We start from the raw sequence: 14,909 nt of genomic DNA, 5'->3' as shown, positions 1-14,909 counted from the left end.
TGAGATCACAAGCAGGCAAAGAGGCAGGCAGAGAGAGAGAGAAAGGGAGAAGCAGGCTCCTTGCTGAGCAGAGAGCCCGATATGGGGCTCGATCCCAGGACCCTGGGATCATGACCTGAGCTGAAGGCAGAGGCTTTAACCCACTGAGCCACCCAGGCGCCCCCTCGATGATCTTTAAAACCTCATGTATTGGGGCACCTGTGTGGCTCAGTGGGTTAAAGCCTGTGCCTCCAGCTCAGCTCATGGTCTTGGGGTCCTGGGATCGAGCCCTGCATCAGGCTCTCTGCTCAGCGGGGAGCCTGCATCCCCCTCTCTCTACCTGCCTCTCTGCCTACTTGTGATTTCTGTCTGTCAAAAAAAAAAATCTTCATGTATTAAAGCTTCCTTCTTTGTGCGGTAGAAAAGCTTCATGGGTTTGATAGATGAATGTGCATTCACGATTACAGTATTGTACGGAATAGCTTTGCCACCCTAAAAAAGATCCCTTGTGCTCCACATTTTCACCCCTATCTCTGTCCTTCTCTCCTCCTGAACCCCTGGCAACCACTGATCTTTCTACTGTCTCCATAGTTTTGCCTTCTCCAGAACGTCGTATGACTGGTATCATATGGTATCCCCATAGCCTTTCCAGACTGGCTTCTTTCACTTAACAATACACATTTAAGATTCATCCATATCTTTTCAGGGCTTGATGGCTCATTTTTTTAAAATCACTAAATAATGTCCCATTGCCTGGAGGTACCACTATTCGCTTATCCATTCATCTTGAAGGACATCTGGGTTGTTTCCAGCTTTTGGCCATAATGAATAATACACAATCAACATCCGTGTGCAGGTTTTTGTGTACACGTAAGTTTTTATCCAAAGTACAACTACTCTTCCAGTTCCTGTCTCTGAAGACAGGTTTCCCATGGCCTGAAGATCCAGGATCAACCCAAGAGGAACTCTCAGGGGAACTCTGCTGTCAGCTGAGCTCGGAACTGGGACTGCTGTGGCCTTCTGCTGACAAACTGATGGGCTGGAAATCAAGGGTGCTGGAGGGATCCAAGGTCATCCGGGAGGTGATTGAAGATGACTGTTTGGATTCTACTTACCTGGAGCTTCCTCAGCTGGTCAGATCCACAGAGACGGAGATCAGCAGGATGGTTGCCAAGGGCGGGGTGTGGGGGAGGGAGAGCAGGAGTTGGGTGGGTGCAGAGTTTCAGTTTTGCAAGTTCTAGAGGTGGGCGCTGGTGACGGTCGCAGGACTTAACGTCACCGAGCTGTATGCTTACAAATGATCAAAATGGTAACTTTTACTACAGCCCAGATGTTCGAGCTTCGACGGTGCTTGGTGGGAAACTGGGAGAGCCAAGCTCGGTTAACCCACCCAGATTTTCCTCCGCCTACCCTCCCAGCTCTTTGGAAGGCCAGGCACAGGAGGGACGTGTGTCACCACTGTGCCCAAAGACGGGCCCGGCGAGGCCATGACAAGAAAACTGTCCAGGCTGCTCCTTTTCTACCTCCGATCCTGACCAAGCCTCAGGCAGACGGGTCCCCCTGGGCCACACCTGTCTACTGTGTCCCCGCTCCTGCAGCTCCCTGAAAAGGCCCCGGGAGTGGAGACCTGCTTCCTGGACAGGACCTGCCTGTGCGGGAGGACTCACTTGGCGTAGGCTTTCTCCAGCAAGGCGCTCCAGAACTCCCGGTGGTCGGCAGAGTGGAGGAAGACCAGGCGGTCCCTGAAGGTGGGCAGCCGGTCATCGACGACCACGTCCAGCCACTCGCTGTGCTGCCAGAACTGTCGGCCAAATCACGGGGCTGAGTCCCAGGGGAGGCCAGCCCGCCTGTAAAGGCTTGTCCCTTGTCCCTTTCTTCTGGAGGTAAATGTCATGCGGCTTCCATGATGGGGTCACCCACACTGTGGCCACCGAGCCACAGGCGGAGCCTCCCGCCCGCCACGGACACAGGCTTGAAGACCCTGTGTCAACCCACCAGTGCCATGGGCCGGCGGGACAGGGTCCCACGTGGACACTGCAGGGTGGGCTCGTTAGCACTTTCCTCTCCTGAGGGAGGGGCGGGCCGTGGGCTTGTTCTGCGCTTGGAACAGCGTGGTTCTCTACACCCTCCCGTCAACCAGCGGCCAGGGTCTTAGCTGTCCCTTCATCTTCCATTCCCTCCTTTTTTTTTTTTTTTAAAGATTTTATTTATTTATTTGACAGAGAGAGAGCACAAGTAGGAAGAGAGAGAGGAGGAAGCAGGCTCCCCACTGAGCAGAGAGCCCGATGCGGGACTCGATCCCAGGACCCTGAGATCATGACCTGAGCCGAAGGCAGAGGCTCAACCCACTGAGCCACCCAGGCGCTCCCCCTTCAGTTCCCTCCTTGACGGGGGTTGGAAACTCTACCACTGACTTGTTTTGGCCATTCGCACAGAGAGAGAGAGAGAGAGAGGCTGTGACGGGCAGGAGAACACTTGTGCCAGGCATGCAGACACGAGGTGAGTGTGCGTGCATAGATGTGTGTGCGCGTATGTGTCCACGTCCCTGTGTGCATGTGTTCACACACGCATGTGCACATATTCGCATGCATGCGGGCACGTGTGTATGAGTGTGTGCGTGTGTCTGTGTGCGTGTGTGTGCACGTTCCTTCTCGTTCAGTTGGCCCGACAGTAAGGCACTGAGGTAAGGAGAAAGAGAAAGTAGGAATTGGAGACCAGACGCAGGGGTTCCGGGAGCTGCTGGTTTCCAGCTTGGGGGGAACATTCTGAGCCCCAGTCAGACCAGACCACCGAGCGTCTGGCCTAGGTTGTGCGCGTTTGAAGGAATATTTCTTGGGCTCCCAGCAACGGGCCCTAAGGGTTATGCTGGGAGGCCGCACGGCAAGGGGCACTACCACCGGCCCCAGCTGGGCTCCCCTGTGAGAGCATCACCCTCCCAGTAAGTGTCACTTCAGGCTTTCTTGGGGGCATTTGGGACTTCGGGTCCCGCACACACACTGCTGGGGCAGGCGCTCGTGGCCTCAGGGCTTCCCGGAGCAGGTGCAGAGTTGGGGCTGGCCTTCTGGGGCGAGCCGGCTCAAGGGATCTTAGAGATGGCCCTGCCGGCTGAGCTGACTTCCTTGCAAGCTCACACCTGCGCTGTGGCTGAGGACAGGAGAGAAGCGGAAAGGGGGGCCTCACTCCCAACGCCCCGATTCCCAGTTGTCAGCGTGTGACTGACGGGTCCCCCATGGGGCCAGCTCCTGCCTGGGGAGGGACAGGGCAGCGGAGCACAACAGGCACTGGAGTGAGCGCCCGGACGGCCAGCCTCAGGGACGGAGGGGACGGGGCTGGCCCAAGCGTGGTGGCCGTGCGGAGGCAGAAGCACGTGCCAGCCCCACGCTGCCTCCTTCCCAGGATCCCTTTTAGGTCTGTGAACCCACAAGGTAGATATGAATGCTTTTCCCAGACAGCATGTGAAATCTGCCCGAGGTCACCTGCAGACCTACGGGGCAGGGCTGGGGTCAGTGCGCGCTCAGGCCCGATGCAGGGGCTCCAGGGGAGGACAGGATGGTGAACAGGGCCTCGAGCAAACCAGAAACCAGCGCCCAGCCAGGCTGTGCCCTGAGGGTGTTTCTGCGGGGGTCCCACAGGGGCCACGGGTGTCCCCCCTGCCACCAGGGGCCCCCAGCCGCTGCCGCCTCTATGCTTCTATTTCTCCTTCTTGCACTCACTCCTGTCTCCAAATCTGTATTTCTTCTGTAAGGACGGTCTCCCAGTTTATGAGAAATAATCCGGCCCCAGGGAGGTAGAATTGTTTCAGGCCATTTAGGCTAAAAGCACAGGCTATTCAGAAGTTGAAACCCGTTGGCAAGGGCACCTTGGCAAGGGCACCGGCCGCCACCGCACTCCAGGCCTTCCTGCGCAGTTCTGGCAGGGCCACTGCAGGAATCTGGGCCATCCTTCTCATGCATTTGGAGGCGACCCCATGACACAGCCTGGTTTGGGGTGCGGCTCTCACACCGAGAGGTCATTCCTTCCAGGATGACCAGGCTGCTGAAGAGGCCCTGGTGTCGTGCTGGGTCCCGGAGAGCTAACGCCCCAGGCCGAGTCTCCCTCTTACCTGGAAGTGGAATATCCCGGCGTAACCAGGTCCAAAGTTTTGGTCCTGGGGGATGACGCGCGCCAGAGCTTTCTCGTTCAGCGTCAGGGAGGCGATGGCAGCTAGTAGCCAGCAGTCGCCTGCAGAAGGAAAGCCACCCGTCACGGTTTTCATTGCCGATTCACCATGAATGGAAAATTCGATGCCGGGAGGGGGTGAGGCATCCCAGAGGTGGCCACATCTTTTCCACATTTAGGAAAATGGACGGAATACCAGCAAACACGTCTGTCCTCCCCTTCTGCCTCCCTTGCTGGCTCTCGCCGTGCCGGGTTTACCATGCACAGCTGTCGTGGTCCGGGGGTGTCCGACATCAGCTCCGTGCTGTCCCAGAGGCTTCCCCGTCACAGGGCTGAGGCTGCAGACCTTGGCATCAGCGGGGGTGCTGCAGCCCGAGAACCTGGGGTCCTCGTGGGGTCGGGGAGTGAGTGCGTTTCTGGGACGGATGCCTCCCCAGAGCACAGACTCGGCGGGGTTAGAGATGAGAGCAGCTTTGGTTACCTCTCATTTTCAAGGTCTGCTGATTTCTGCAGCCGTGACCTCACACAGACACACAGAGAGGACAACTCCAAAGGGAAGTCAGACATCAGACGGCACTTCATCTGGGCTGTGCCAGCGTCTGGGACGCATCCCCTTGCCCGCCCTGAGGCTGGGACGGGCGCCTCTTTGTCACGACTGCCCACGAGCCCCGTGCAAGCACCCATCTACCCAATGGGAACTCTCTGTCTCATCCCAGATCCCTTGGTTGGCAGTCCATAACCCCGCCGTCACTGGAATTCAAGACCCGGCACGCTCAGTGAGGCTTCCTTGGGGTTCCCATTTCTGGAAAATACCACAGAGCCCACGAGCCCTGTCTGATTGTTGAGCGCAGGCAAGAGGGACTCGCAGAGGGCCTAGCATCAGGCAAGTGACTCACAGTCACCCTGCTTCTGGCTTTCCCTAGGGTGTCGGCAACGGGACACATGCCACTGGTTCCTCAGGCGTCCCCTGCTTTCAGCTAATGCGCAGTGGTACGGAGATGCTAATGAGAAGGGACCCAGAACCTTCCAGGATCATTTGTTCAGCAAACTGCACGGAGTGCCTCCTGGGGGGCGGGGGGGGCGGTCCCTGCTCTCAGCTCTGGGGTGGTCCTGGCAGGCCAGAGTCTGGGCAGGGGGCGGGGGCCTGCTGTGGGCTGACGTCTTCTCTGCCCTCCAAGTTATAGCTTGGCCCAATGTAGGAAAATGCGTTTCTTTTCCTAGAGTGCAGCAGCTCAGATCTATTCAGCCGGGAATGCTCTGAGCTTTTGAAGGGGGCGTTCAGAAGCCGGTGCTACTCTCGCGATGTAAAACAAAGGGGAAAAACGCAACAACAAAGCAGTATTGCTTTATCTCTCTGCTGGGCCCGTGGGGTGCATGGCTTTGGTCATATCAGTGCTATGGCCAGAAGAGGGTTCCCTCTGAAGGTCAGTTTGTGGGCAGCTGGGTGGGCGTGCAGGGAGCCGACGGCTAGCAGGGAGGGGCTGGTAATCATGTTGGTGGTGTTCTAGCTCTGACTTGGGGTGTCAGGCTCACAGCCCTTCACTTTATTGTCACCCTTCATGGTTTAAATGGATGTTATGTACGATATTTGGAAGTAATAAAAATGTTACAAAGTGGAGCCCCTGGGTGGCTCAGTTGGTCAAGCGCCTGCCTTCGGCTCAGGTCATGATCCCAGGGTCCTGGGATTGAGCCCCACACTGGGCACCCTGCCCAGCAGCAAGTCAACTTCTCCCTCTCCCTCTGCCCCCACCCCTGCTCACGCTTCTGTCTACAAAATAATAATCAATGCCAACTCAGGTAAAATATGCAGTTGTAATTCCAAAAGGACATTTGCACTCATGCCACAAACCAAAACATTGAAACGCAAAGAGCCTATACAACGCCTTTCTATCGAATAGCAACACAGGGATGGGAGGGGGGCAGTGAGGGGAGGCAGAGGAGGAGTCTGGAGGGAGAGATGAGAGAGGAGATGAGGAAGAGGCAGGCAGAGTCTCCCAGAGCACGCTTACCCCCAGCAAATGAAGACCAATCCGAATGTAATTTTTTCCCAAAAGGTCAAAGTCATAGCTAGGATGTGTAATTCTATCATCTGTGCAACTGACCCTTGTGCAACAAGGGGGGAGGGGCGCGGAGCCCACACCCGGACCCAGCGCACAGTCGGAAATCCACGTAGAACTTCTGACTCTCCCGAAACTCGACAGCCAGTAGCCTGCTGTGGACCAGCGTCCTTACCGAGAACGTAAATACAATTAACACGTATCCTGTGAGTTCTCTGTATTCTGTACCGCATTCCTACGATCGGCATGCAGTGAAAAGACAGTGTTAGTGAGACAACCATAGAGAAGAGAAAATCCATGGACAGTCAGATGCTGTGTTATCCAAAAACTAAAAAAAAAAATCCACGTATAAGTGGACCCGTGTTGCCTGAGGGCCAGCTGTACCACGGATCTATCCATCGATCGATCAACTACCGTCACTCTTGGTCAGTGCCTCTGGCTTCTGTGTTTGGCGTGGCTGGTTGGTGAGCTCGGGGTATCCAGTAGGACCCACTGCCACCATTAGACCCTAGTGGAAACTCAGCTGTAGGCCGGGCCTCATAAGCTTGCCGCTCTGCTGGTGGTTTTTTATTTTTAGGAGGTTTTTAGGTTTTGGTTTGTTTGTTGGTTTGTTTGTTTTTTCCCACAGACTAAAGATAGACTCAGTCCAATTTTGGACTAAATCTGACATGCCAGACCCACTTAAACAGATTCGGGGGACACTCTCAAGGCCTATTTTAGGAAGGAGACTGTGAAGCTCCCGGAGGGGGGGATCCCCCAAAGCCTGAGCCCCCTGGAGGGCAGGGTGGCTAATGGTTTAGAGCAGGTTCAGATCCTGACTCCAAGCTATCACTCCCATGACTGACGCTACTCAGCCTCCCTCTGCTTCGGTGTCTCCTCTGTCAAATCGGAAGGGTGACCGGGACGGTGACCTGGTTAATACATGCGAGTATGAGCCAGGTCATGCTGCGGGGAGCTGGACCAGTGCCGCGGAGTCCCTCTGTTCTCTGTGAACCAAGACCCACGCGGCAGGTGTGCCCGCCCCCAGGGGCCCAAGAGCGCAAGGAGCCTGGAGTCCAGGGGCTCCCTCCGGGGGAGCAGACAGGCAGACTGGGAGGGAGGACAGGAGGAAACAGCAGGTGGTAGCGGGGACGTCCCCCCAGACCCTGTGCCCCTTGGGCTCCCGGGGGTCCCATGAGGCTCTTGCCATGGGGGAACCCTGAGACCCTGCCCTGCTGACCCCCAGAGGTGCTTGCCCCACCCACCCCGCTCCGTGCTCCTCCCCCTGCACTCACCAAGCTCCCCCTGGCAGATATCGGTCCTGGTGGCTCCTCCGAGAATGAATTCTGGGTTTTTCACTATTTCCTGGAAGAACAAAGGCGTTCCTGTGATTGGAGTATGTGATTGGAGCGGGCTTAGGGTCTCTCTCCGTTCTGGGAGCAGAGGGCTTTTTCCTGTATCTGATTCTTTTCCCATGGAGGGGGTACCCCAGACCTGGGCCTGGCTCTGGCCGATCCCCCCCTCGAGGGAGAGATCCTGCCTCCTGGGCAGCCCCTCCACACCAAACAACCATCTCCTGCCATGCAGGTTGTAAAGCAGGACCATGAACTGAAGATTCCCACTGCCGCTCAGGCCCTGGGCTAGCATTCGGGGCGGGGGGCGGTGCGGCGGTTCGGGGCGTGAGTTCGAATCCTGACTTTCCACTGCGGGCTCTGTACCCTCTGTGGGCTTCAAATTCTTCATCTTAAAATGAGGTAATACACACACCACAGAGCAGTGCCCGGGACCAAACACAAACTCATGGTCATCCTCCCGACTCCGTTCGTTTTTAAATTATGCATCGTATGTATACGTACATACACGTGTGTTTATACACAGACATAGACATACACATTACATAGCAGGAGATACACGCATGTGTCTCGTGCAACTTAACCTCAGTGCATTATACATATTTCATTCGATATTGCCCATAATTATACTATGTGTACACAATTACTTACATATACTTACAGAGAGACATGCATAAAGCATTAACAAAAAAGCGTTTGAAAGCGATTATGTAAAATTCATATGTTCTTTGCATTTCGCTGAGGCATGAGTCTCTGTTCCTGGCAGGGACTAAGAGCGAGAGAGAGTCCCTGCCCTCCCAAGCTGCCGAGTGATTGGGGGACCAGACCATAGACACATGTCCGGACATGGGTCCCACAGCGGCAAGTACCAGGATGGAAAGTGACGGTGTGGGACGGGGGCTGGATGAGCTGGAGCCATCAGGGAGGGCCTCTCGGGGACGTGGACAGTTGAGTAGGGAGTCCTGAGAGCGTCCGGGGAGAGGAAACAACAAACCATCAGGCATGGAGGGAAGTTCTGGCAAACAGCGGCTGCTTGGTCATGTAACAGGCTCCGAACACAGGCTGAGTGAGAGGCCTTTCCCACCTCTTTCCAGAAACAAGACTGGAGGCAGAAATCCTTACCAGCACCTGGGTGGTGCCCCAGGGGACTACTCTGCCCTGAATGGTCTTCCTCAAGCTCCCTGGGACCCTACTTCTCCTCTGGTCTCTGTCCCAAGGTATCAGCAGGAGGATGGCTATTTCTTCGCAGGAAGAAATGTTGTCTGAAGACGTAGAGCTACAGGGTAAGATGATGGGGTTCTCTCTGCAGCCCCCGGGGTGGGGACGGCCTTGTGGCGTGACGGCCGTCCCGATCGTCTACCCGGAGAGCACTGCGGGGGCTTATTTGTGCTTCTAGTATTGCAGCAAACTGGGCCAGGAGGATCTGTGACCCTGCCATCGGCTCCCCATAAACCCAGACGTGACAAAGATCCGACCAACACCCTGAGTGCCGGTTCCTCCAACCCTGCCCTTAGCACCAGGTGTCCAGGAGCTGTGTCTCTGGATGACCCTTGTCTCCAGAATGGCAGGCAGGGCTGTGGATGGTGACGTGGCGGCTCCTCTGTGCCAGGCTCCCGGCGCGCGCAGACCCTTCCACATGGCTCTCTCCCAGTCCCTGGAGGCCCGTCCCCCAGGTGTTTGCAGGTGGCTCCGAGCCAGGCCAGTGGGAAGGTGCAAACCAGGAAAATGCGCTCCCTACAGGAGCCCTCCCTGATCCGCAGAGGGCTCTGGGCTTGCCATCTAGCTTCTCCAGGCTTGGTTTCCATCTGTCACATGAGGCACAGGCCACCTTCCTCTGCCTTGGACATTCAGAGCCAGGTGCACAGTGTGCATTGGAGCCCCTGCCCCCAAGGGCCCCCAGGAGCTCTCGCAGCAGCCAGCCCCTATCAGCAGAGGGCCCTAGCCAGCCAGACTCCCACCCCCATGGCCCCCATCCCTGTTGCGGACAGAAGATGGACTCTGGAGGCTGGCAGATCCTGCCCAGCAGGCTGTGACAGACGCCGGGCCTCCCGGAGGCCAGATGGACTGTGGGCGAGGAGACCCCCCCCCGCTGCCCCCCATCCCTCCCCTGCCTTCAGCTGGCCCAGCCCGCCAACGGCACCAACTGTGCCCGCAGCTGCCACCGCCTCTCGGCTCCGCCTGGCAGCTGGCTGCTCTGGCCCAGAAGAGTTTCCTCCCATTGCCTCAGGCTGCGGACGGATGGAGAAGAGTGCAAAAGCAGAAAACCCGGAGGCTGTCATCAAGTGAGCAGGAACTGGCTATGGGGGCTCAGTGGGGGAACGGCCCGAGGCGTGGTGGACACAGGGGTCTGTCCGGTGCGCCTGGGAGTGAGCAAACCCGCGTCCGGTTGCCGGGTTCTGTGAACGTGTGCGCGTGCGGCCGTGCCGGCCGACAGACGTGGGTCTCCCGCCCAGGGAGCGTGTGACTCCTGTAGGCCAGCACCTGTACGGTCCCCACGTCCGTCTTGCGCGCGGAGTGGTTCCGCGTGGATTCTGGGTGCATTGCGTGGGTGCCGGGGCCGTCCTGCATGTGTGGGGGGCCCGGAGGTACGTTTGTTCTTACGAAATGCTGTTTGGGGGCTCGAGGATGAGGGTTCCCTGCTTCGGTCCTGTGATGGGAAGATCAGAGGCGTCTTGACAAACCTAGAGTGAATCCAGGCCAAGGACTAGGCGGCCTGGAATGTTCCCTCTTGGGGCCTTTCTAACAAGTTGGGAGAGACTGGGCGGGCTGTGAAGGCGTGTGGGGACCTAGGGGTGTCTCTGGAGGCACAGGGGGAGTAGCAGGGTCGTCTCACACAGAGACGAGGTGCAGGGTCATCTCAGCCACAGGCCGCTGTGTGCACAGGCTGCCAGGGGGCCATCAGCCTGGGCTAGCAAGGAGCTCTCCCAGGTTTAGGCTGAGAATTTAGGGAGGGAATTGCCTAGAAGAAAGTAGAAGGATGAAGGCAGGCGGGGAGTTGAAGAGAAGAAGGCTCAAGGAAGCTCTTAGCAGAGGAAGTCAGGTTGTGGGTCCAGGAAGCCAGGCCCCTGGCTGGACTGCACCGTGGCTGTCTGGACCCCAGATCTGCCCCTCCCCACTCCGACACACAGCTCTTTCCCTGAGGCCTGCTGGAGGGCAGTTCACCTTCTCTCCCAGCAGAACCTGCTGCCCCACCCCCACTGCAGGCCCCTCAGTGCACACCTTGCCCTGGGCTTCCTGGAGGGTGAGCCCGGTCGGCCGGTGCCCTCTGCTGTCCCCTTGACTTTTCTGATCCGGCTGCTCCGGTGCTCACTCCCCTGCCCGGGAGACAGCTGTGTTTGACAAGAAGGTGGTGCTGCGGGAGGGCACCCCACCCCAGGGTCCCACTGGGCAACTCCACACTTGCTGCCCAAACAGGCAAACCCTGGTGCCGAGAAGATAAGCAAACAGCATCCAAGCCCCAGAGGCCTTCTGGAGGGACACTGGCAACTTGTACCCTTTCCTTCCTGCGGCCTGCCTACCCGCCTACCAGGGGCCCCAGACCCCGTCCTGCAGGAGAATCTCAATCCTGACCCCCACCAGCCTCCCGCTCCCGATTTTGCACATGTCTGTAAGAAGTCTGCAGAGCGCCTAGCCCTCAGATTGCAAACAGATAGGGGTGCTTCTGGGAATGAGGACAGAAGGGACCGTCTCAGGGGCACACAAAGTGACAGGCAGGACGGTTCTGAGAATGAATCCGTAGGAAGGACAGCAACGGCAGACCTGAGTTAAGGTAAATAAGGAAACCATTTTGCCCTTGGCCGCGGGTGGAGGGGCCCAAGTGGATGGTGGCCTCACCCGTCCTTTGGGGCGACCCCGAGAGAGATCAGTAGCGGGGAGGACCACCTCCTAGAGCTGAGGTCTGGGACTCTGGACTCCCTCGGAGGCCCTGGGGCCCTCGCTCCACTGCACGAGTGGGAACGGCGGCATTGTTCACGCTGGCCTGTGTGCACACAGCTTTTCTGTAGGAGAAATTCCAGCTTTGGCAAGAAGGGGAGTGGCGCGCAGCGGCGGAGTGACGCGTGAACCAGGGGGTGGCAGTGCAGACCGCAAGGCAGGCGCCTCCTCCACCCGGGAGGGGTCGGTGTCTGGTTACCATTAGCGTAGTAGCAACACGGTCAGGGACACTCACTTACAGGCTCCTCTCTGCCTGCTCTACACGTTAACACAGTAATCCTTGCAACAGCCCTGCAGGGAGGCGGCACTATGACCCCCGTTTTGTGGAAGAGGAACGTGAGGCTGTGGGAGGCGCGTGGCTCAGAGCCCCCAGCAGCGGGGAAGGGCTCGGCGCATTCCCTCTGTTGGGGGTGCTGAAAGCGCTACCTCTCCCAAGGTCGTGGCCTTCAGGGGTACTGCGTCCTGGGACTCATCCGTGAGGGGCACTGACACAGGTTTGCTGTCAGCCCAACAGGAGATGACTCTGAGCGTCCATCCCAGCTCCAGAGCACCCGGGCAGCTGGCTGAGGGCTTTACGGGACCGTTTAGGACAGCCCCGAGCCTCCTCACCCCACTCCTGCTCCCCGTCCGGCTGCAGGAGTTGATGCTGACAGCGTCCGTGCTGAGCGGATACACGTCCTTCCGGGCACTGTTTGTGTGGGCTCCGGAGAGGAGGCCATGTAGCCGTTGGTGGCATTGTTCTGGGGTGACACCTGTCATAGCTATCATGCCATCAGCTGCCACCTGCTGCAGACGGCTCCTGGACACTGGGTCTACACTGGTCGCTCCTGTTCCCGCTTCACCGGGGAGGGGACTGAGGCTCAGAGAAGTGAAGCGCCTGGACCACCGTCGAGGGAAAAATCAGTGGCAGGGTGGGACAGCACTCAGGGTCTCACCTTCCGTCCAGCCCTCTTTGTACTCTCCTTGTCCACAGCAACCTGCCCTAGGAGCCCGCCCAGAAGGTGTCCCCACCTGGAAGGAATGACAGCCCGTGGCGCCTGGGGTGGGTGGAGGTCAAGGCCTGACTAATCCAGCACAGCAAATATTGACTCCAGCTGATGCCCGAGGACCGTCACCTCCAGACGGGTGGGGGTGGGGCAGCTTGGACGCTGGCTCCCTTCTGGGAAGGGGGATGCGTGGTTTGGGGAGAGAGGCCCTGCTTCCCGAGTGTTCCATCCATCCCATGGGTCCTGAGCATTTTCTGCATGACTGTCCCTCCTCGCCGAGCATCCGGGCTGCAGGCAGAAGCCACGGGACGCCCCACGTATATCCCAGCAGCCTCAGCACACGGGGCAGGACTGCCTCCCCGCCCGCCCAGCGTGTTTGCCTTTGGGTTCCCCTGGAATGTGTCCCCTGAGACTTGCATCCCACTCACCGCTTAATGACAAACCCCTCTCTGGCTCTGGGCCCCAGTCCTGGGCTCATGTCAGAGGGAGGCAGAGAGCTGTGGGTGGGGTGTAGCCAGACGCCCTGGGCACGGCCCCAGAGCATCCCTGGCTTGCTGGTTGATGCCCCCTGCATGCCATTCTCTCTGCAAATGGCACAGCATCTCGACAGACCTGGCAGATGTGCGTGACAGATGTGTCTGTGGTAGCCCCCTGCCTGGCCCCTCCTTTCCTTGCTCCCCTCTGCCATGTTGCTGAGCCCACACCCCTGCCTGGCACCCCCCCACCACTTCCTCTTGCACTCACCCCCGGCCGTTTCCACACGAAGGGGATCTGGGGCCTCTCGCTGTAGAAGAGAGAGGAGTTGCTGGCTGGGAAGTCTGCATCCTCGAAGAGGACGCCCCTCTGCACGCACGCCTGCCTCAGTTGCTCGAAGCTCTGGCCGGAGGAGTGGGTGATGCGGGCGTCCTCGGGAACTGGGTGCTTCTGGGACCCTGGGGCCCGATAGAGGTAAGGCATGGCTCTTCCCCTGCTGGTGGGCTCTGGTCGACAATAGGTGGGAAGAAGCAAGATGTGAACGTGCCAGTCGGGAAGGAGCCGGCTCAGGGAAACCAGGGCTCTCGGTGGCCCTTGGCCTCTTCCTGTTTGCCTGGGAACCTCCCTGTGAAGGCTGAGATGAGGCGCGCCCTGATGGCAAACGTAGAGAGAGCTCTGCCCTCCCGGGCGCCTGCAGACCCAGAGGGAGCAGTCAGCCTGGCTGATTCCAGGCAGGGGCGGCAAACTCTTCCTAATGCACTGGGGAGAGTCCGCGGGAGAGAGAGGATTGCTTTATGGGAAAAGAGAGCGAGAAACCAAATCGGTCTGGGAGGTGGAAGGCAGCGTTTGCTTTGCGGGAGGAGAGTGTACTGTGTGGTCTTGAATCCCATCCGAGGTCAGAGAGCTGCAGGGTTTGTAGTCAGAAGGGAGCTTAGGGAACGGTCATGGCACCCATTCCATGAACAGAGCTTACCCAGCGCTCTCTCTCTGACCACCACATATTGATTTAGAGTAGGGTCCGCTAACTTTTTCTGAAAAGAGCCAGTTAGTCAATATTTTTGGCTTTGTGGGGTCATACGGTCTGTGTTGTAACTACTCAACTTTTTGGGTTGTAGCACAAAAGCAGGCATGGATGCTATGTGATGAATCGGCATGGCTATGTGCCAATAAAACTTTATTTACAAAAGCCGCCAGGGGGCCGGATGTCGTGCAGTCAGAACGTGGCGGCCGACCCCTGATCGGGTTACGCACAGAGGATGTCAGCTCCTCCTCCAGGGTACGGACACCTCTGTTCTCGAACATTCCAGGCAAGAGGTGTTGGGAAACATTTGCAAAAGCAGATATCACATGAGTAAAATTCTCTGTCCTGTAAAACTCTACAAACAGGATTTCACATTTGAGAAGAAATGAGGTTTAGAGGTTGGAGGCTAAAGTTTAATAAAAGTATTAGCTGCCGTGTGAGACCCCTGGTCTTCTAAGCACCTTACAATGACGTCTCTGCGATTCTCCAGCTAGTCACAGTGGGTGTCAGAGGCACAGGGCCTTGAGTCAGTGGGTGTGGTTAAAAGCCTATGACACGAGTTTTTATAGGACCTCCCAGTTCCCAGGAATGTTCCTTTAGTTCCACACACTTCCTGTCCAGTGGATCCTGAGGTTGTTTCAGAGAATGTGTAGACGTCGACTGGTGACATCTGGGTTGAACTCCCAGGTTTGCCTGGGGTGACCTTGAGCAAAGAAGCCGTGCCTGTTTTCTCGGCATGAGTCAGGACAATGGGGTCTCCTAGGGCTGCAGGGGGTTATGGGATCAAAGCAGCCTGTGGAGGCCAGGCAGGGTCAGCGGCTATGGATTCCTCCCATCTCTGTCCTCACTCTCCCCTGGCCCATCCCACAGACAGGGGCTCTCATGACCTGACTTCGCAACCTCTTTTGTTGTGTCTCTTTGTTTGCACAATAAAAGGTTCTGGAATGATTCTGTGCCAGAAACAGGGGAG

The 14,909-nt window shown here is 57.6% G+C and overlaps 1 protein-coding gene across 2 annotated transcripts in view; it reads right to left on the bottom strand.

The window, feature by feature from the left end:
* The window catches only part of CAPN9 (calpain 9), a 40,220-nt gene extending 26,710 nt beyond the window's left edge, over positions 1 to 13,510 (bottom strand). For both annotated transcript variants that reach the window (XM_046028015.1, XM_046028017.1), the window contains exons 1-4: positions 13,189 to 13,510; positions 7,469 to 7,538; positions 4,082 to 4,200; positions 1,647 to 1,780 (exon numbers count right to left, since the gene is read on the bottom strand). In XM_046028015.1, coding sequence (XP_045883971.1) covers positions 1,647 to 1,780; positions 4,082 to 4,200; positions 7,469 to 7,538; positions 13,189 to 13,401 — 536 coding nt within the window. In that variant the 5' untranslated portion in view covers positions 13,402 to 13,510. The remainder of the gene's footprint in view (positions 1 to 1,646; positions 1,781 to 4,081; positions 4,201 to 7,468; positions 7,539 to 13,188) is intronic.
* Between the last annotated feature and the right edge of the window lie 1,399 nt (positions 13,511 to 14,909).

The sequence above is a fragment of the Meles meles genome, chromosome 13 (genome assembly GCF_922984935.1).
Source record: "Meles meles chromosome 13, mMelMel3.1 paternal haplotype, whole genome shotgun sequence".
NCBI lineage: Eukaryota > Metazoa > Chordata > Mammalia > Carnivora > Mustelidae > Meles > Meles meles.
Note: the sequence above shows the minus strand (reverse complement) of the source record. Positions and strands in the feature narration are given on the sequence as shown.